Below are 22,687 nucleotides of genomic sequence, written 5' to 3' on the forward strand. Positions count from 1 at the left end.
CTCATTTCCGAATGCTTCTGCCACGGAGTCTTCCATCCCAGCACTAAATCTCCTGTTCACAGGTTTATGGCAGTTGCAGAGTGTTAAAACACATTCACGTGACGGTTTATCGTATTTAATTTCGCCCAGCAAGTTACATGAGCCCACACTTGTATCACTGGGCATATTCGGGCACCTTCAATCACTATTTTTCTCCCATATTATACAGTTTAAGTTAATTAAAGTCGGAAATTTAAGAAGATAAGCATTTGAAAACTTTCGAGTTATAAATAGAAATAAAAATGCAATTCGATTCCTTCGGATGTACTTTCGAGAGATCTATTGATGGCTTGGAATCCAAAGATGTGAGAAGCGTATTGATTCGAATGTCAACAAACACATGTGCTTGTTATAGTCGAAATGAAGTGTGATGTTGTGTTGGTTGTTTTCGTGTTAATTTGTTCTGCTGTAGTATCAGGTGCAGAGAAAAGTAATGAGAACCAACAGATGAAAAAGAAATTGCAAATTGGTGTAAAGAAACGACCAGATAAATGCGAATACAAATCGAAGAAAGGAGACTTCCTTCATGTTCATTATAAGGTTTCGAAACTAATACATATCGTATATACTTAAGGCAAAACTTAGTGTTAAAAGATACTTCAAGCATAGCTCATTTGAAATAAGCTGCAGCCATTTACAGAAACTACGTTTTGGTTAACAACGGCGTGTATCGTGAAGTACAAAATTCACATAGTTTCTGGATGGCTGTTTACATATTTCCAACACTAATGATGTGGTAGCAAAGCATCATACACATTTGCTTCCCAAGGAGTAAAAAAAAAAAAAAAAAAAAAAAAAAAAAAAAAAAAAAAAAAAAAAAAAAAAAAAAAAATCACCCAATACAGTCATTCATGTGGAGTATGGAACAATGAAGCGTTGTAACTTTACAATTTTTGGCGCCAGTTATTGTGAAAATTAACATTTTTTTCCCGCCCATATTTGAATTATTCAATATTCACGAAAAATAAAGCACACAAAAAGTCATATGTAATGCTGTTGTGGTCTTCACTTTGAAGACTGGTTGGATGCAGCTCCCCGTGCAACTGTATCCTGAGTAAGCCTCATCATAAATCCCTGGTTTTTCTTTACTGCTTCCTCAATGTACAGACTGAATAACATTGAGGACAGGCTTCACTCCTGCCCCTCTCCATTCTCAACAGCAGCTTCTCCCATCTCATACCTGCCATTTGGTTTTTGTTCAAGTTGTAAATAGCCTCTCACTCCTCGTATTTTGTGCTTGCAACCTTCAGATTTCAACGAGAGAATTCCAGCCAACCTGTCAAAAGCTTCCTCTTAAGTCTTTCTTTAATTTATTTTCTAAGATAAGTCGCGTGTTAAGTCTTGGCTTGCATGTTCCTAGATTTTTCTGAAACCCAAATTGATGATTCCTGAGGCACGCTTCAGACAGTTTTTCCATTCTGTATGTAATTTATATTAGTATTCTGTAAACATGACGTATTAAACGGATTGTGTGGTAATATTCTCAGCACCTTCTTTCTTTGGAATTGGAATTAGGATATCCTTCTTGAAATCTGAGGGTGTTTCACATGTCTCATATTTCTTGCACACCAAGTGGAATAGTTATGTCGTGGCTGGCTCTTCCAAGGATATCAGTAGTACTGAGGGACTGTCATCTACTCCAGGGGCCTTTGTTTCAACTTAGGCCTTTCAGTGCTGTTTCACATCCTTCTCACACCATTGTATCTCTCATCTTATCTTCACCTACCTACTTCCCCTTCCCTCTTCTGAAACACTCCCTCCACGTTTGTTTTTCTTGTGTAGCCCTTCTATATATTCCTTCCACCTTTCAAATTTCGTTTTGTTGCTTATTGTCAGTTTTCCATCAACTCTTGATATTCATACAGCTCGTAAAATAAAAAACAAACTCCCTTAAGTAAAAAATTGTGATTTTTATTTCAATTAACGAAACCTTTCAAGCCCTGGGGACTCATCATAAGGTTCTTGTTCAGTCTACATAATTTTTTGTTTTTAGGTTAATACTGTGTTAAGATTTTATGGTTGTATTAGAAAGTGGCACATTTTAACAAAAACTAAGAGAATCTTTTATTGCTCCCAGTAGGTGATTACCTAGTTTTTAAGAATAGAGTGAGCAGGGACATTAATATACATCTAGGAATAAAGGAGATGACTCATTGAAAGGCAGAAGCGCTGCATCGTCAATAGGTACACAAACAAAAGGTACAGAACTTTGCTAGCTTTTGGAATTAACTTCCTTTTTTGAGCTTGTAGTGAAAACATGTATACACCTGTCTCCGTACATTGTGCTCAGTTGATTGCCAGCTCTTTCCTGACCCACAGTGACTGTACTGGATTAAGGTGGGGGTGTAGGGTGGGGTAGGGTGAGGGATGGAGAGAAGCAGGGAGGTGTTTGGGGGGGGGGGGGGGAATGGGGAAGCAGCTTGTGGGAGAGTAGGGAGCCATCTGTGGGCTAGCTAGGGGTGCAGGTAGAGGGGGCAGGTGGCAGATGGCTGGGCACACGATTTCACAGACTATGGCATGAGATAGGTGAGATAGCAGCGCAAAACTAGCTGACATGAATTGGGCATGGTACTGGGACACGAGATGGTGTGTGTGTGCGCGTGTGCGTAAGACACTCACACTCTGTTGGGTGGGGGGACAGCAAGTTACCTTAGGTTTAGGGAGTGAAAGAAAGGATGTGCTGTAAGGATAGCTCCCATCTGCACAGCTCAGGAAAGCTGGTAGTGGCTGGGTGGTCCACCTTGCTTTTGGCAATAGTTTGTCAGCGGCCATTCATTCAAGTTAACAGCTGGCTGGTTGTCATACCAATGTAAAATGCTGTGCAGTGGCTGCAGCACAGCTGGTATACAATATGGCTGATTTCACAGGTGACCCGCTCTTTGACGGGACTGAAGTAGGTGGTGCTGGATTGGACTGGTGGGTCTTCCACAAGGGTATAATCCTGTGGCAGGGGATTGGGTGTTGGAGTGGCATAGGGATGGACTAGGATGTTGTGGGGGTTGGGTGGGCAACAGAACACCACTTTGGAAGGGGATGGAAGTATCTTGAGTAGGATGTCCCTCCTTTCAGGGCGTTATGATAGATAATCAAAGCCCTGACGAAGCGTGTGGTTCAGTCGTTCTTGTCCCCGGTGGTATTGGATGACAAGGGGGGGTGCTCCTTTTGTGGTTGGTTCTTGGGAGGGATATAAGGATCAGGTGTGTGGGTGGATATGCCACAGGGGAACTGTTTGTATATTAAGTCTGGAGGGCATTGCCTGTCTTTGAAAACCTTTGTGAGGCCTTCAGCATACTGGGTGAGAGATTTCTCATCACTGTAGATGCGGCAGACTGAACTATCTGCACATTATTATACACCGACACATATTTCGTCCTACAGCACATTTGTGTTGAATTGTGCTTTCAAGTGGCTGTGGGGGCGAAAATTTTGTATATATATGTTAACATGCCTACTCATATTGTACCTTTAAACCTTGTAGCCAATACTGGAAACAGTAAGTGATTTTTGGTGTTGTGTTAGTTTTGTAAAGTTTGTAGTCACAACGTGCTACTTTGTAATATAAGGCTAGGTTGGTAGAGAAGTCTTGTGGAAAGAAAACAGTCTTGCTACTAGGGAGCAGTCACAGGAGAGGCCTGGACCAGTTGCTACAGGAAAAGCTACGCGTTGAATACCAGTTTATAAGCATTGTGAAACCAAGCACCCAGCTCGGCCAGGTGGCAGAGAACATTGTGGCCTTATGCAGAGATTCTGATGGCAAGAACGAAGTACTTATAGTAAGAAAAGCAGGAAACAGCCTGGCTAGCAACTTAGAACATATCATTAAAGGTCACCTGAAGGAAGTAAGAGCAGCAACGCCACACACTGACATGGAGTTTGTCAAAGTTTTGCAGCAACATGACCAGCCCCAGATTAACAAGGCTATTAGCTGTATGAACAAAGAACTGAGTGAGTTGCTTTTGACTGAAACAGACTCTATCTGTTGCTGTGATGGAGGATGAGGATAATCATGGCCTGCAACTGAATGGGGGGGGGGGGGGGGGGGAGTATATGTAACCTGAACAGAAAGTGAAAGTGGAGGGGGGCACAAGCACACAGGGCACATTTTTTTTACATTAGTCGGATTACAGACAGAGAGTATTGAAAGAAATTAGAACAGTACATGGCAATAATATGTGTTACACTTTCCAGAAAAATAAAATTAATTTGTTTCATTAGAGCATTAGAAGGGTGAAAAACAAGATAGATGAGCTTATTGTATGCTTAGTACATGTGATGGATGACCTGTGCCTCTCTGAACACCATGTTACCTCAGGGATGGGGAAGTTAAATGTGAGGGATTATAGACTTGCATCATTTTCATGTAAAGTTACCGTGGAAAAAGGAACTGCAACATATTTAAAAGTTGGACAGAAAATAAAAAATACTGACACAAATAGTATTTGTGTTGATCGGAAACTAGAAATGTACTTGTAAAGTTGTTACTCCAGAATACTTCCCCAATAATTGCAGCAGTATACAAATCTCCTGTAAGAAACTTTTAGCTATTTATTAGAAATCTAGATGCATTATTGAACTCCGTGTCAGACAAGAAGAAATAGTTAGTGGTTTGTGAAGATTTCAGTGTAGATTTCTTAAAAGATACGGACAGGAAAAATCAACTAGAATTATTAGTTTAGTGTTTCAATCTAATTTCAGTAGACAGTTTTCCATCTTGTGTACAGCAAAATAGTAGGTTACTGACTGATTACATTTTTATAGACAGTTTCTAGGCTGAATGCACAATTAATGGAAGTAAGCAGTATGGCACGTTAGAACCCACGAGGCAGGTTTGCACAAAGCATTGAGGCTTATTAATGAGAATAGGATACAATATTGTAAGAGTAAGATAAAAAGGATGGACTGGAATGAGGTATATGTAGAAAGACATGCTAATGTCAAATTCAGTTCATTCCATAGTAAATTTGTCAATATTTGAAAGCTGCTTTCCTAAAAATAATTGTCCAGAAGATAAGAAAAAGGGGGTGGGGGGTAAGCCATGGATAACTAATGGAATTATTTATTTAAGGGCCAGCATAAGTCAAGATCCTTACATGCATACCACAAAAAGTACTGTAGTATTTTAAGGAAAGTCATTAAGTGTCCAGGATTATGCATGTCTTGGCAGAAATAAATAGTGCAGATAATAAGATGAAAACTGTATGGTACATTGTCAAACAGGAGACAGGATAGCCAGTCAGTGTACAAGATTGCATTAAATTACACTAAATGTCAATGTTGTGACTGATAATTCACTAGTTGCAAGTAATTTTCAACACTCAATTTCTAATCGTAGCAGCAAATACAAAAATAATGGTGCAGTTTACGAAGCTGGAAAATATATTAAAAATGTCATTTCACAAAACGCTAAGAAGCTAGAAGTTACACCAACATCCTTCTCTGAAATTACAATTATAAAAATCTAAAAAACTAAAGCTCATATGAGGTTGATGGAATTTCAAGCAGAATTCTGGAAAGTTGTTCCAACTTAGTAACTAATGTCCTTTGTGATATGTGCAGTGTAACACTGGCACAGTGAATTTTTCCAGGCACAGGTTAAAATATGGAATTGTTAAAACACTTCATAAGAAAGACAACAAGACAGGCTTCAACAGTTATCATCCAGTTTCATTACTGACATCTTTTTTCCATAACATTTGAAAAAGTAACAAACTCAAGAGCAAACATACACTTAAGTGGAAACAATGTACTTAGCATATCAAATTTTGGATTACAGAGGGGTTGCCTCATGGAATGCTATTTATACTTCACTCATTAAGTGGTACATGGCTTAAATAATAATATATGACCAGCTGATATCTTTTGTAATGTTTCCAAGGTGTTTCAGTGTGTAGATCAGGTTAGTCTCTTAGAAAAACCCAGGTCATATGGAATTGGGGACTTTATGCACAGCTGATTTAATTCATATCTCACAAACAGAAAGCAAAAGATTGTACTGAATAATTCAGACAGTGTCAAAAATGTAGAAATTTTAGCGACAGGGGGAAAAAGTCACAAAGGGAATCCCACAGGGATCAGTTTTGGATCCTGGGGATACTCAAGCAGACAACAGCACTGTGATGTCGCACCAGGGCAGCATACCCAGTGTGCGGTCATGGGCTCGATCAATGAGCAGTTGTGAGGCTGTGTGCATGTCCTGCTGAAGTGTTGTTTAATTGAGCAAGTCCATTGTGTCCAAGTATACCCACATGCTGCATACATTCACTAATGAAGAATCTGCAGATATGTTGTTTGTGTATGGGTACTGTAATGGCAGTGCCCATGTGCCTGTGGCAGAATACCAGAGACATTTCCCTTATTGACAGACCTCCTGTGCTAGGGTATTTCTCAGGATTTTTCAAATAATTCGTAATTCCAGAACACTCCAGTATACAGGTAACATCAGAATGTGAGGTCATCGAGTCAGCTGAGGAAAGGGACGATGTTATCGCAATGGTGCAATGGAGTCTCACCATAACTACACAGCGCATTAGCCATCAGCTCCATATTCCCCAAACATAAGAACTTGTTCCCATTCCACGTGCACCACATGCAACATCTGCATTCAGGTGACTCTTTAAGCAGACAACAATGTTGTGAATGGTTAGATGTACACAGAAAAGTCATGCAGTACACTTTATTGACAGATGAGGCTACATTTACATGCAATGGTATGATGAACGCCCACAATTTTCATACACAGGTGATGGAGAACCCACACGACACTAGGGAAAGAAAATTCCAAGTTAGGTTGTCAGTGAATGTCTGTTGTGGTATGATTGATGACCTGGTGATAGGGCCTGTGTTCTTGCTAAATCACATGATAGCTGCAGCATATTCACATTTCCTGGTAGAAGATGTGACATTAGACCAATGATGGCAAATGTACTTAACATATGATGGATCACCTTTACTGTACCAGACAAGTATCCCAGTATCTGAATAACACATTTCCTTGACCGTGGATTGGTTGTGGTGGACCCATTAACTGGCCTGCCATATCACCTAATCTAATCCTAGTAGACTTCTGTTTATGTGGCTGCTTATAGGTGAATGTGTATGCTACAAAGGTGGGTACACATCACTGGTGCTGCTGCCAGCATTAAAGCCCAGCAAGATGATGATCAATACGGAACACAGCACACCCTCCAACACATTGACAGGGGCAATGAGATGAGTGGAGGACTCTTCGAACACCTTTTGTAGGATAGATCAGTTATCTGTCCCAGCATTATTCTATCCATCACAGTGCCTACACAGCACCTCAGTAAGTAATGTTCACACTTGTCGTCATAATATTTCATGGATGTGTGTAGTCTTCAATGCGCTCCAGCTCTGTAACGATCGAAAATGGGCCACATTTTCATAGGACTTTTTTGATTTATTCTCACATGTAGATCACCTCACATATTATGTGACATTTCTCCTGAATCACCCCGTATTTGTGTGAATGACCTTCCACTTAACATTCAACAAACAGAATTAGCATTTTTGTCTCAGACATTTATAGTCTTCTAATCCCATTAGACAGAAAGAACCAAAGAGTTGGTAAATGATGTTTTCCAACGAATTATTAAGTGGTTCTCTGAAAGGGGACTCTCCTTAAATTTTGAAAAAACACACTACATTTAGTTCTGTACAAAAATAGCCATACCAGCAATTGATGTCGCACATGATTGGGAGTCAGTAAATAGGGTAGAATGCTCCAAATGTTTGGTGTACATATTGATGAAAATCTGAACTGGAAGAAGCATATTACTGAGATTCTCAAACAGTTAAGTTCAGCTAGTTTTGCTCTTCGTATAATTGCTAATCTTGGAAACAAAAATATCAGCCTCCTAACATGTTTTGCATATTTTCACTCAGTAATGTTGCATGAAATAATTTTCTGCAGCAACTCATTACTCACTGATTGAAAAAAAAAGGCAGTAACAATAATATGTGATGTTCACCCACAGATGTCATGTCCATCACAATACATATATTCCCAAATGAAATTTGTTGTTATTAGTCCAACACAATTTGAAAGGAGCAGTGATCTCCATACCTACAACACTAAAGGAAAGCTGTCAGTGGCTCAGAAAGGAGTTCAATGTCCAGCAACAAAAATTTTTGATCATTTGCCCAAAAACATAACACTGCCAGGAAGCTGACAGGTAGCAAAGCAAGTTTTAAATCTTATTTAAAATCATTTCTCCTGAACAACTCCTACTATTCCATTGATGAATTTCTTCTTAAAAACTGGTCGTGCGAAAAAAATTTGTAAAAAATGTAGTTACACAAGTAGGGCTAAAAGTAATAATGTGCTCATTAATGTTAACACTAATAATGTAAACACATCCTGTAAACTGACACGTACCACATCATTTTGATAAAAGAAATGTTCAAATGATCTATGGAATATGTAACTAACTATACCTACGCAACCTTAGCAGGACAAGAAGTATTAACCTACAACCGAAAAATGATGTAGGCCGAACAAGCACTCAAAGATGAGACCCCAGGGCTTGAAATGCATCTTGGACCGAAATAAGAGTCACCATTTGTGTCTGAAGTTAGTTTGTTTTTTGTTTTATGAAAGTAGTACAGCTACGGAAGCAACTATGACAGCTGTGGATAAGGTTAAGTAATTCATATAGCTGCTTCTGTTTTCTGGAAAACCCACTTTAATTTTCCTAAATGCCGTATCTGTCTTTCCCCTGCATATGTCCTCTAGCCATTCCTGTGTAGACACTTTGTGCCAGTCTCAGTTTTTAGATAACTGTATTCCCATTTAACTGCTTCAAATAGGTGCATCTCTATGTTTTCTCCTTTCATCAATTAAATTCAATATCTTCCTCTTTTCTCCTCCTCTTCCTATGAATTATGCTCTGAATCCGCATCTGCCACTGAAAATGTTTTACAGTTTAAAATCTAGTTCTGACATTCTCTCACCATCACATAATAAATTTAAGACCTTGCAATGTCTCCATCTCTCTTCCACATATACAACCTTCTTTCATGGTTCTTAAACCAAGTGTTAGCAATGAATAATTTACCCTCTGTGCAAAATTCTACCAGATGTCTTCCACTTTTATTCCTTTCACACAGTCCATATTCCATTATTTTTCCTTCTCTTCCTTTTCCAACTTTCGAATTCCAGTCCCTCCTCATAGTTAAATTTTCCACTCCCTTATCTGTCTGAATAATTTCCTTTGTCTCCTGATACATTCTGTCAATCTCTTCATCGTCTATGGAACTAGGTGGCATACGGTCTTGTAATACTGTGGTCTGTGTTAACTTTGTGTCTATCTTGCCGACAATAGTCATTCACTATGCTGTTCATAGTAGTTTACCCGTATTCCAATATTTTACTCATTATTAGACCAACTCCTGCATTACCTCCGTTTGATTTTGTATTTATACCTCTGCACTCATCTGGCTAGAAGTCATGTTCATCCTGCTACCAAACTTTACTATTGGCCACTTTATCTAACTTCAGCCTACCAATTTCCATTTTTAAATTTTCTAACCTACCTGTTTGTTAAGGGATCTAATGTTCCATGCTCCAACCCATACAGTGCCAGTTTTGTTTTTCCTGATGTTGATGTTATCATGAGTAGTCCCTGCCTGGAGATCCAAATAGGGGCTGTCTTACCTCCAGAATATTTTACTCAAGGGGTGCAATCATCGTTTAACCATTTATGTAGTACAGCTACATACCCTCAGAAAAAAACGGTGGCTGTAGTTTCCTCATGCTTTCAGCTATTCACAGTACCAGCACAGCAAGGCCATTTGGCTGATGTTACAAGACCAGATTAGTCAATCATACAGACTGTTTCCCCTGCAACCATTAAATAGACTGCTGCCTATTTTCAGGAATCACACGTTTGTCTGGCCTCCCAACTAATACCTCTCCATGTGGTTGCACCTATAGTACAGCTATCTTTATTGATGAGGCATGCAAGCGACCCCACCTCAGCAAGGTCTGTGAATGATGAATCGTTTTCCACGGATTCACATAGAGGGTTCTCTGAGATGTGGAAAAAGTCAAGGATGTGTATTTTACTTAATTACAATGCAATACCATGAAATGACTTTTCTTTATCAAAAGTTATTGTGCAAAAATAAATGATAATAATAATAATAATAATAATAATAATAATACGACCTATTTAAGAAATCTATAGTGACACTCTTCCATGGAGGAAAAGAGAGTATTCCTGCCGAGAGCTCTTTAATTCAGCTTTTAACGAATTACCTTACTTTGAAGACATTTAAAATGCTATAGCACGTAGTTGAATATTGGGGCAGTGCCTATACATTTACCCTATTCGTTTGTATTTTAATCTAGAACTCTTTACAGGCACAAGTTCATTTTGGTCCTAATATCATAAGTCATTTGTAGTAAATTTTTTATGAGAAAAGGCAGATATTGGTAATGACAACAAAGATAAAATTTTAAGAATATATGTATTGTGGAATAGTTGTGAAAGTGTCAGACTTCTTCAAAATAGGGCCTTGCAAGTAATGAGTGAAACAAAACATGCAGAATATTGTTCAATTTTAAATTGCAGATAAGTGTAACTATGCATTAATGCAAATTTAGCAAAAGATACACTGCAGAGCCAAATAAACTAGTATACCTGCCTGATATTCCCCATGAGCACACAAAAGTGTCACAACAAGACATGGCATGGGCTGGACTAATGTTTGAAGTAGTGCTGGAGGGAACTGACACAATGAATCTTGCAGGGCTGTCCATAAATCCGTAAGCGTATGAGGGGATGGAGATCTCTTCTCAACAGCATGTTGCATGGCATCTCAGATATGCTCATAATGTTCATGTCTGGGGAGTTTGGTGGCCAGTGGAAGTATTCAAACTCGGAAGAGTGTTCCTGGAGCCACCCTGTTGGAATTCTGGATGTGTGGGGTGTTGCATTGTCCTGCTGGAATTGCCCAAGTCCGTTGGAATGCACAGTGGACATGGATGGATGCAGGTGATCAGACAGGATGGTGAAGTACATGTCACCTGCCAGAGTCGTATCTAGACATATCAGGGGTCCCAGTCACTCCAACTGCGCATGCCCCTCACCATTACAGAGCCTCCACCAGCTTGAACAGTCCCCTGCTGATGTGCAGGGTCCATGGATTCATGAGGTTGTCTCAGTACCCGTACATGTCTATCTGCTCAATACAATTTGAATGGGACTCCGATCAGACAACATGTTTTCAGTAAACAACAGTCCAACATTGGCCCTAACAGGCCCAGGTGAGGCATGAAGCTTTGTGTTGTGCTGTTGTCAAGGGTACATGAGTGCCTCTCCGGCTCCAAAAACTCTTATCAAATATGTCTCATTGAATGGTTCGGACACTGACACTCGTTGATGGCCCAGCATTGAAATCTGCAGCAATCTGCGAAATGGTTGCACTTCTGTCACGTTGAATGATTCTTTTCAGTCATCGTTGGTGCAGATCTTGCAAGATCTTTTTTTCCATCCACAGCAATGGCGGAGATATTATGGTTACCAGATTTCTGATATTCACCGTACATTCGTGAAATGGTCTTTCAGGAAAATAGCCATGTCATCACTACCACAGAGATGCTGTGTCCCAATGCCTATGTGCCGACTATAATTCCACGTTCAGACTCACTTAAAATCTTGATAACCTGCCATTGTAGCAGCAGTAGCTGATCTAACTACTGCGTCAGACACTTGTTGGCTTATATAGGTGTTGCCAACCTCGGGGCTGTGTTCTGCCAGTTTACATACCCCTGTATTTGAATACACATGCCTATACCATTTTTTTGGCACTTCAGTGTAAAAGCAGCCTGTATAAATTAATATGCATCTGTGATGGACTCTGAAGTAGTTACAAAGAAGCAGGTCTTTGTCTTTTTATGCTTGTCAAATCTGACTTGTGCAATATCTAAAATAAATAAGGGTAAGTTGTAGGGAAAGAAGGGTAATATACAATATGCACAAGAACCAAGAGGGAGTGAAAAGTGTGGAAGACCAAGAACAAATTGCTTGTATTAAAAAGGGTGTAAGACAGGGTTGTAGTCTCTCACCCCTACCATTCAGGCTGAACACTGAAAAAGCAATACCTCTTTGCAAGCATTAATCCCAACTTGTGGGGTCTGCTGTTATCACTAACAAGATTTGCCATGTTAATTTAAGGGGTGCCGGATGCCCTTCCTGTCACTACCCTTTACCCCCCCCCCCCCCCTGGGGGGTTGGAATGTGTGTACCCCAACTGTCTGCATCAAGTGTAATCCATGGAATAGTGCGAACGTGTTTCACATGTCTATGAGTCGTGTAACTCAGGCGGATCATGGGGACCAGCCAGGTATTCACCTAGCAGGATGTGGAAAACCACCTAAAAAGCACATCCAGGGTGGCCAGTACACAGGCACTTGTTGTTAGTCCGCTTGGCGGGTTTGATCCAGGGCCTAACTGTGTCCAGGAAGCAGCGCATTAGTGCTCTCGGCTATTCTAGCGGGTGTACATTGAAAAAAAAAAAAAAAAAAAAATAGCAATCATGGTAATAAAATGAAGGTATAAGAGTGGGATTAAAAATTCAAGGTGAAAGGGCATCAGTGACAAGATTTGTTGAAGACATTGCTATCCTCAGTGAAAGTGAAGGAGAGTTACAGTATATGTCGAATGGCATGCACAGTCTAATGAGTACAGAATATGGATAGGGAGTAAATTGAAGAATGATGAAAGTAATGAGAAGTAGCGGAAATGAGAATAGTGAGAAGTTTGATATCAAAGTTGGTGATCACAAAGTAAATGAAGTTAAGGAATTCTGCTACCTAGGCAATAAAATAACCCCTAATGGACAGAGCACGGAGGATATGAAAAGCAGACAAGAAGAGACAGAGAGTGCATTCCTGATCAAGAGATATCTACTAGTATCAAACATAGGCCCTAATTTGAGGAAGAAATTTCTGGGAATGTATGTTTTGAGCACAAAATTGTATGGTAGTGAAACATAGACTGTTGGAATACTGAAATGGAAGAGCATCGAAGCATTTTAGATGTTTTGCTACAGAAGAATGTTAAAAATTGAGTGAACTGATCAGGTAAGGAATTGAAGTGGTTCTCCACAGGAGGAAAGTAATATATGGAAAACACTGATGAGAAGAAAGAGCTGTGTGATAGAACATGTGTTAAGGTATCAGGGATTAACTTCCGTGGCACTAGAGGGACTTGTAGAGGAAATTGGGAAAAAGTGGGATATGTACCAAATTTTTTGTGGGCATGGTTCATTGGGTCACAATTTTAACAAACTTGGATATGTTAGGTACATTAATAGCAGTAGTACCGAAGACATTCAGTGAAACCCCTATTTTACGTTTTTATCTGGTCCAGACTTAAAAAATGCAAAATTGAGGAAAATGTTAAAACCGCAAAATTTGGGCAAAAACGTGTGTAATTGGCATATATGATTAAAAATCATAATCCTCTCCAACACTTCGTATAAAATTTGTCTAATTGGAGGGAGTTAAATCCACAGCACAATGTTATACAGTAATTAGTGGCAATGAATTTCATCAGTTCTTAAAAAATCACAGATGTGTAACACCAAGTAAAAACGCATCAAAAAATTGAAATTAGTATCTGGGTACAAGGTAATTGAGCTGTTTTCAGACATGCTACGACTCTAAATTACAGGTAAAAAAATGCATTTTCGAGAGATCATCCTTTGTGTTCATCCAGAAAAAAAGCAAAAACTGGTGAACATGTTGAATTGAACCAAAAGCTTTACAGCAGCTAAATGGTAAACCATATGCATAAATGCGGACATCTGCTTAATGACATAATATGTCACCATTGCTGTTATTGTTTAATCCTTTTCTTATGAGCTGCACTTCATATGCCCACCATTATTAAAGTGTTATTTCAGGCTTGATGAAAGAAACAGAGGCCTGAAAAAATGAGTTTACTTCCCCAATTGATGTTACAAGCTCATTAGAACTTGGCTCAGTGAATTTCTTTACACTGTATGAAATGTAAATTTGAAAGAAATTTCAGGCACTGCGGTTTTACTTCATGCCCTCTATCACTGCTACCAATCTTTGCAGTCTACAGTGTGTAGTGCAAAGTATATACATGAATAATGTATGTATTTGTCAAAACTGTATCATCAGATTTGAACACAAAAGTCTTTAAAATGTGCTATTGCAAAACCCTTGTTCTATTTCCATGTGACATCTCTGTCATAACACATGATCTGCACAAAACTTGTATTTTCAGCACTTCACAAAATGCTTTCACCCCTACCTGCACTCCCATCACTGAAGGGCCACTCCCCCTCTCCACACATCCAGTAGGTGAGCTCATTTAACATGTATTAGTGTGGGGTGGTGCCTGCGCTGTCTATTGGGTGACTGAACAAGTCACCAGCCAATAAGAGTTCACTAGTTGGAAATGGACCATGTTTCCTTGATTATGACCAAGGATGTTCTTCGAGCTCAGTGTTTGAATTTAAAAGACTGATGATTGATATTGTTGCTGAATACAGTACATCGGAAATACATGTAAAAAGATGAAACTGAGTTATAAGTGGAACAAGGAAAGATGGTGAGTGGTCCCCTTCGTCACATATTGTCTTGATCCAGAACACTTCCTATCGACTGTCTTGTTTTTTCAGTGCTGCTGCAACCTAGCAGTAGTTGTATCATAATTGTGTGATGAAACAGAATGTTCCAAGTTGTGTTGGTGACACTGATAGTGGATTACATCAGCATTTCCTCTCTCACGTCTCCCATCTCCAAAACGGCTTAAAATATTCCCTTAATTCTGCCAACAACCGTGGTGCAAACAGTCTGTCTTTTGAGCCACTTATAACTTGTTCAGTCACACCAAATGCCAACAGGCAGAAAACGGGAGAAAGGCAAGTGAGACGTCAAATAAGAACTTAAAATCGAGGTTAACCTTACTAGGAATTTTTAGCATTGATCTTACGGGGTTTTCTTAGGGGCTATGAATTTATGGTGTAGAATCACGAAAAACATAATTGGAGAATGTAAAATCGAAGTTCCATTGTATACATCTCATGGCAAGTCATTATCAACAAAAATCAATAGTTGTGGATAAAAGTAAACCTTCAATGATAGACTGAAGTTATTTTTTATAATTCTGTTACACCAATATGATACAATAATGTAAAAAGCAAGCAAAAGTGATAATAGTGACTGAAAGATTTTAATATTGTTTGACATCATTAATGTTTGTTCCAGTAGAAAGTTGGATTTATGTATATAGATGCCCAAGGAAATTTGTTGATCAAGCTCTTCTTACTTTTTTTTACATTTGGTGACTTGGTGGTACCCAGAGCTGTAATTTTATGAATTTTCTTTCAGTAATGTTGCACTACAAGAAAAAATGTAGCAATAATTGTTTTGAAATTATAGGTAACAAAGTGCATCACATGACATTGGTTGTTGTTGCCTAACAATTTCACTCTCTGCCTGTGTTTTAATGCCCAATTCACACTCTTGATAATGTCAGAGATTGTTTGATAACCATGCAGATGAATTTCAGCATTTATCCCAGCCTGCCAGTCAATCAACTCAGATATTACAAATCATTGGCTTTAGAGCAGACAGTACGCTGATCCACAAAAGATAGTGCCATTGTTAGAGGAAAAATACTCAATGCCAAGTGATGCATTGGTGGAACAAATTGTTGACATTGTCATCAAATTCTCACAATATTTCATCACTGCATCTTTCCTACATCTTCAGGTGTGACAAACACACTGCTGAGCTGTGAGTGAAGCCTCCTGTTTATACCAGTCTAAGTAGAAAACGTGCAGATGTGTTGGTGCCAAAATCAGTGGTTAATAGCAAAGATTCTTTGACTGGAAGCAAGAAAGATACGTACGCCACTTGTTGGGCGATGAACTAAGAGCTTCAGCACATGATCAAAGGCTGTCATTCATGCTGTCCACTGCCATCGGCCACCCCAGCGCCCTCTGTCAGGAGTCGCATACCAAAATATGTGTCCGCACTGGTGTGTGACCGTTCTTGGTGTGGTCAGCCGAATATCTATGTTGCCAGCAATGCGTCGTCCCTCATATGACCAATAGTTCAAAATCTTAACTATTGGCCACCAGTTTTGGCATCTTCAATGCCAATGCATTTCCTACTGAGACTGGCATGAATAAGAGGTTTAAGTCATTACTCAGCAGTGTTTTGTCATACTTCAAGATGTCGGTTAGCTGCAGCAATGAAGAATTGTGTGAATTTCACGACATCTGACATCACACCTGAGAACCATATCTACGACTAGTCCATTGGGAAAGCCTCGAGCAACACACATTGTTGCACTGCATAACAAAAAATAAAATATTAACTGGAAATGATTCTAGGTTCCCTGTATCCATTGTAGACAAACGGCTGTATAAGAACCTACAATGTTTGTCAGATGATTTTCTTCTTTCTCTTTTCCATATTTTCTTTCTCTCCTGTCTTAGTCAATTCAGACAATTGCTGTGTAAAAAAATCATGACTTTATCACTATTATGTATGATAACTTAACAGTGAATGAGATAGACATCATGTTGTACACCTCATTAGTCAGATGATTAGCCATTTCCATCTTTCTTGCCAGGAGTTTATTGGCCAGTCTGTCATCTTTAATCTGTCTTCAGTTTTGGTTTACCCCAATTTTTATTAGTATTGAAGAAAAACAGTTCAGACATTCACAATAATTAAGAGTGCATTCTTGTTCCAATTTTCTCGATTTGAGCTACATGGTATTATGCAGATCTTTAATGTGGCAGCTTTAGGTGGCGAGTGTTTTGAAGTATGGTTCTGTAAGACGCCGTTAGAGGTCGGGCCTAAACTTCCACATTCACGACACTGAAAACCTCAGCAAACATTGCGCTGCAGCATTTACTAAATGCATATGTACCCCACTTTGCTTTATGTCAGGGCAGGCCAAACGCTGCACAGTGTGCAGGCGTGCGGAAGTGTTGCACATGTGCGACAGTGACATCTGTTATTAGACATGTGTCCTAAATGAACAGTGGTGGCTCCTCTTCCCTGTTTATGTGGTACAAGCAAGAGCGCAACATACCCAGTCTTGTTTACCCCTGGTGATCGTAACCTTAGCAGAGAAGAGCCTAGAAATGGCAGGTACTGTGAAAAAGCAAAGGACGGGAGATCTATGTTCTCGGTCGTTTCGATAAAGCGTCAGTGATGAAAACCTCCGCAATTGCTTGCGTTTGTCAATGAGCCGTGCTTTTGTGCCCGATATTAACTATATCATTTTGCATGACCAGTGATAAACGTGCTTGGATTTATTCCTTTCATAATTAAAAATTAGTGTTTACTAACTGTGCATTATTGTCTCATTCTGCTCCATGTTACATTATTATCAGGAAAATTGGTCATTAAACCAATTGTTGTATACTTAGATTTAGGTTTTTTTTTTTTAATGTGTGAAGGGCTATGCTCAGTTGAAGTCCATAAAACGAAACATTCATCTAATTGTCGGTTATTACGCAGATTTCAGACAGAACTGATGAAAGATATAGCAATAATGGTACAGGTGATCATCGAGAGGTCTGTGGTTGTCATTCTGTTCAGAGGTCAGCGAGACAGAAATTATGTGGGTGTAACTGAGGGCACCGAGAATTATTTATAGGAAACCTTGCATTGGTTTAATGTTATTTGAAATCATGACTAAGGTTCATTGGAAGTCGCTAAGTGCTCTCTTTCTCAAATACTAGATCAAAAACATTACGCGTATTTACGTGCCGTCAGTCAAGCTGCCTTAATAAAAACCCACGGTTGTTAACTGTATTACATGTCTTACTGGGTTAAACTGTTAACATAAAAGTAGACGTCTCAATGAGTAGACTGTGACAGTATTTTAAATGTTTAATACGCGAAATACCTTCCCATGGTTGGCTTGCAAGCTGTGGAAAGAGCACTAGAATGCACCGGTACAGAGTATCTCAGCAAGTGGATAGAGCGACACCTGTGCGTAGAAACATGCACTACATGAACACTGACGGCTGCGGCGTGCACGCTGTGTCCTGGAAGTTGCACATGTGCAGGAGCACCGTACGCGTGCAGAATTTCTGGCCGGCCCTGCTTTATGTTGTGTGTTGCTCATTATATTCTTTTCTTGTGTTGAAATGAGTGAAGAGAATTATCCTCGTCCACAGAGACATTCAAGTATGATTCTCACAACACCAGAATGAATTGGCAGGCTTTCACAAGAGCACAGAACATGGATTTAGGCTACCAGTTCTGTGAGGGGGAGACGGGACGTACTGTGACCCACTCTTCTGGCCTCCCCTTGGCTGGGCTAAGTTCATGTTTGTTTACTTTTAATGGCTGGCTGTATGTTATGCGTCCAGACTCAAAAATGGGATGATTTCATTCATCTGTCTCATTTACATTGAACAATAATAATCAATCCAGCCTTGTCAGTCACAATAATCAACCTGCAATCCCATCTCCTTCTTTTCATGCTGTATGAAATACAGGGTGTACATAAAGCCCAGGAACACTCAATTATTTATTGCACAAGAACCAAACATTGTACAGATATCATACATATGTCATTTTGAAGAGAAACCCTGAAAGTTTTTTTTTCCCTCCCCATGCATACTGCCACAGCGTAGTTTGGTAATTTTCTGATAGTCAGCGCTAGTCGCAAACATGGCGAGTTCGGGTGCAGAGCGAGCTTTCTGTGTGTTGAAGTTCGACAAAAACAAGTGTGCTACAGCTGTTCAATGAATGTTTAGAACCAATTACAGTAAGAAGCCACCAACAAGGAAGGCCATTTACCACTGGTACAACAATTAGTTAAGACGGGTGCTTGTGCCTGGCAAAGAGAAGTGGACATCCTAGTGTGAGTGAAGTGAATGTGGAACGCATATGAGAGACATTCCTACTTGGACATGTTGCTGCAATGGCTGATGCCTCAAATGCAATCAGACTTTCTTTTCATCTTTTAGCAGGATGGGGCTCAACTTCATTTTCGTCTTTAATTTCGTGGGTACCTGAACCTGGAGCTGCTGCATCAATGGATTGGTTGTGCTACAGAAGGGGACAGCTGTTTCATGAAATAGCCTCCCCAGTCACCAGATCTCACACTCTGTGACTTTTTTCTGTGGGAACACATTAAAGATCTGGTGTATGTACTACGTCTACCACGTGATGTAGCAGTGCTCCGGGAGAGAATACGAGAAGAATTCGGCAAGAATTCAACTACCATATTGATGTCTGCCGGGTCACTCATGGTTCACATATCGAATGTACGTAAAAATAAACTTTCAGAGTGTCTCTTCAAACGCAATACGTATGACACCTGTGCAATGTTTAGTTCTTGTGCAATAAATAATTAAAAGCGTTCCCGGACTTATGTACACACTATAAGGTTGCAGTGAACAATTCACATAATACATAAAATACCTATGTCTAATGGTGCCAACAGTGCCCCAGTTATCTGCATCTCTCACATGCTGCGCCTGAGGGAATGCTTATATATATAGTATTGTCCTCTGAGAGTTTTTTGTATTAGAAATGGAAAGTTCTCAACTGAAGTTAGTGGTGCTGCAAATTGTCTTAGCTCAAGTGAAGATGGCCATCAGACTGGGATATCAACAGTTGCATATTTTAGATTTTTTTAGTGTTTCACTACAGTGTTTAGTTAAGTTAAAACCACCCCATTGCTCTGTGAATTATGAAACCCATCTAGGCCAAGTAGATTACACAATTCCCCTTGAAATCTGTTGTTAGCCAATGTGAGTTCAATGGATCTATAATAGGGTCTGCTTGTTCTTATTGTGAGACATGTCATATGGTGGAGTGTTGACTCAGTTCAAATATCATAACTCACTTTTCCCCAAGCTGCCATTAGAGTAGTACACTGCTGGCCATTAAAATTGCTACACCACGAAGATGATGTGCTACAGACACGAAATTCGACAGGAAGAAGATGCTGTGATATGCAAATGATTAGCTTTTCAGAGCATTCACACAAGGTTGGCGCCGGTGGCGACTCCTACAATGTGCTGACTTGAGGAAAGTTTCCAACTGATTTCTCATACACAAACAGCAGTTGACCAGCGTTGCCTGGTGAAACATTGTTGTGATGCCTTGTGTAAGGAGGAGAAATGCGTACCATCACGTTCCTGACTTTGATAGAGGTCAGATTGTAGCCTATCGCGATTGCGGTTAATCGTATCATGACATTGCTGCTCACGTTGGTCGAGAACTGATGACAGGTAGCAGAATATGGAATCGCTGGGTTCAGGAGGGTAATACGGAACGCCATGCTGTATCCCAATGGCCTCGTATCACTAGCAGTCGAGATGACACGCATCTTATCCGCATGGCTGTAATGCGTTGTGCAGCCACATCTCAATCCCTGAGTCAACAGATGGGGTCGTTTGCAAGACAACAACCATCTGCACGAACAGTTCAACGACGTTTGCAGCAGCATGGACTATCAGCTCGGAGACCGTGGCTGCGGTTACCCTTGACGCTGCATCACAGACAGGAGCACCTGTGATGGTGTACTCAATGATGAACCTGGGTGCACGAATGGCAAAACGTAATTTTTTTCGGATGAATCCAGATTCTGTTTACAGCATCATGATGGTCACATACGTGTTTGGCGACATCGCGGTGAACGCACATTGCAAGCGTGTATTCGTCATCGCCATACTGGCGTATCGCCCGGCATGATGTTATAGGGTGCCATTGGTTACACATCTCAGTCACCTCTTGTTCGCATTGACGGCACTTTGAACAGTGGACGCTACATTTCAGATGTGTTACGACCCGTGGCTCTACCCTTCATTCGATCCCTGCAAAACTCTACATTTCAGCAGGCTAATGCACGACCGCATGTTGCAGGTCCTGTACAGACCTTTCTGGATGCAGAAAATGTGCGACTGCTGCCCTGACCAGCACATTCTCCAGATCTCTCACCAATTGAAAACGTCCGGTCAATGGTGGCCGAGTAACTGGCTCGTCACAATATGCAAGTCACTACTCTTGATGAACTGTGGTGTCGTGTTGAAGCTGCGTGGGCAGCTGTACCTGTACACGCCATCCAAGCTCTGTTTGACGCAATGCCCAGGCATATCAACGCCGTTATTATGGCCCGAGGTGGTTGTTCTGGGTACTGATTTCTCGGGATCTATGCATCCAAACTATGTGAAAATGTAATCACATGTCAGTTCTAGTATAATATATTTGTCCCGTGAATACCCGTTTATTATCTGCATTCCTTCTTGGTGTAGCAGTTTTAATGGCCAGTAGTGTACATGTTTTTTTGCAGTGATTTAAGAGTAATATGAGTTCATGAACTGTACAAATCACAAATTCTCAAACTTGCATTTGATACTGAAAATATTGTGGCAAGAGATGTTAAATCATCACAAATACATGTGTTTCAATGATAGCCAAGTTTTCTGTAAGTCATTCTTCTGCAGAGCTAAAAGAGACACACACTGCAAGGTGGCTACTGGAGTGTAGTTGTAGATATAGACTTCGTGGATTTTGCAAATGTATGAACATTACTAATGTTTGACCATAATTTTTATTTCAGGGTTCATTGGAGGATGGAAATGAATTTGACAGCAGCTATGGTCGAGGACAGCCCCTCACTTTCACTCTTGGCTCTGGGCAAGTAATCAGAGGATGGGACAAAGGACTTATGGGGATGTGTGAAGGGGAGAAACGGAAACTTGTAATACCTCCAGAGCTAGGGTATGGGGCCAGTGGATCACCTCCAAAAATACCCAAGCATGCAACTCTGATCTTTGAAGTGGAGCTCGTCAAAATTGACAGACGTGATGATCTTTGAATCAAATAGAATGGTGAACTATCAAAGAGTTAAGTAAATATGTGATCGTAAAAAGTTGGTTACATATCTGTATGTAGTGTGTGCGTCTGGTTGCATTAAATGTGGAAAAGTCTTCCATAGGTTTGTCAGGCAATAGAAAAAATGCAACTTTTGACTGTCAGCTATATTTTGTAACAAAATTACCTGTGTGCCCATCCTGTTTTGTATTTGTGACCCATTCCCAGATAACCGCATGCCTTAAAGAATCCGCTTCCAGGGCAGGGGCACACTGCGACAAGGCCTTTAAGTTCACCTGTGGATTAATGATGTGTGCCAGCCAGCCTGGATGTAGTTTAAGATGGTTTCCCACATTCCCACTACTTAAACGCACTATACAAACGTTTATAAAACTCTCTCACACTTGCATATGGAATTTACTTTAGACACAGACAAATGGAGTGCACTGATTCCATCCTGGGCAGCAAATAGGAGATAAATGTTTTGCGTACTTCAACTCATAATCAGCAGCAGCATTTGTGACCATATGTAGTTTTTCTTTCTGGAAATATTTCTGAAATTCATGTCACTAATCCTTTGTGAAGCCTTAGTTCCACAGTTTCACTACACGATTCAGTGCTTCATGAACATAATAATTCTGTGTTATGCCTTGTAGCTTTTGAGGCCACTTCACACAAGTGTTTTTGTTTCAAATTTCCCTAATTCTGCTTCATTGCTCTTTGTAGTATTGTTTGTTGTTATTTCAATTTCTGATTTGCAAAATATGAGCAAAATTCATGTTCTTAATC

At 40.0% G+C, this 22,687-nt stretch overlaps 1 protein-coding gene across 1 annotated transcript; it reads left to right on the forward strand.

The window, feature by feature from the left end:
• The first annotated feature begins 334 nt into the window (after nucleotides 1-334).
• Nucleotides 335-22,062, forward strand: LOC126416245 (peptidyl-prolyl cis-trans isomerase FKBP2). Its single transcript, XM_050083862.1, has 2 exons — nucleotides 335-579; nucleotides 21,645-22,062. Exons 1-2 carry the CDS (start codon nucleotides 400-402, stop codon nucleotides 21,900-21,902), a joined length of 438 nt encoding a protein of 145 aa, XP_049939819.1. The 5' UTR covers nucleotides 335-399; the 3' UTR covers nucleotides 21,903-22,062.
• The last annotated feature ends 625 nt before the right edge of the window (nucleotides 22,063-22,687 follow it).

Source organism: Schistocerca serialis, chromosome 8, assembly GCF_023864345.2.
Source record: "Schistocerca serialis cubense isolate TAMUIC-IGC-003099 chromosome 8, iqSchSeri2.2, whole genome shotgun sequence".
NCBI classification, from domain to species: domain Eukaryota; kingdom Metazoa; phylum Arthropoda; class Insecta; order Orthoptera; family Acrididae; genus Schistocerca; species Schistocerca serialis.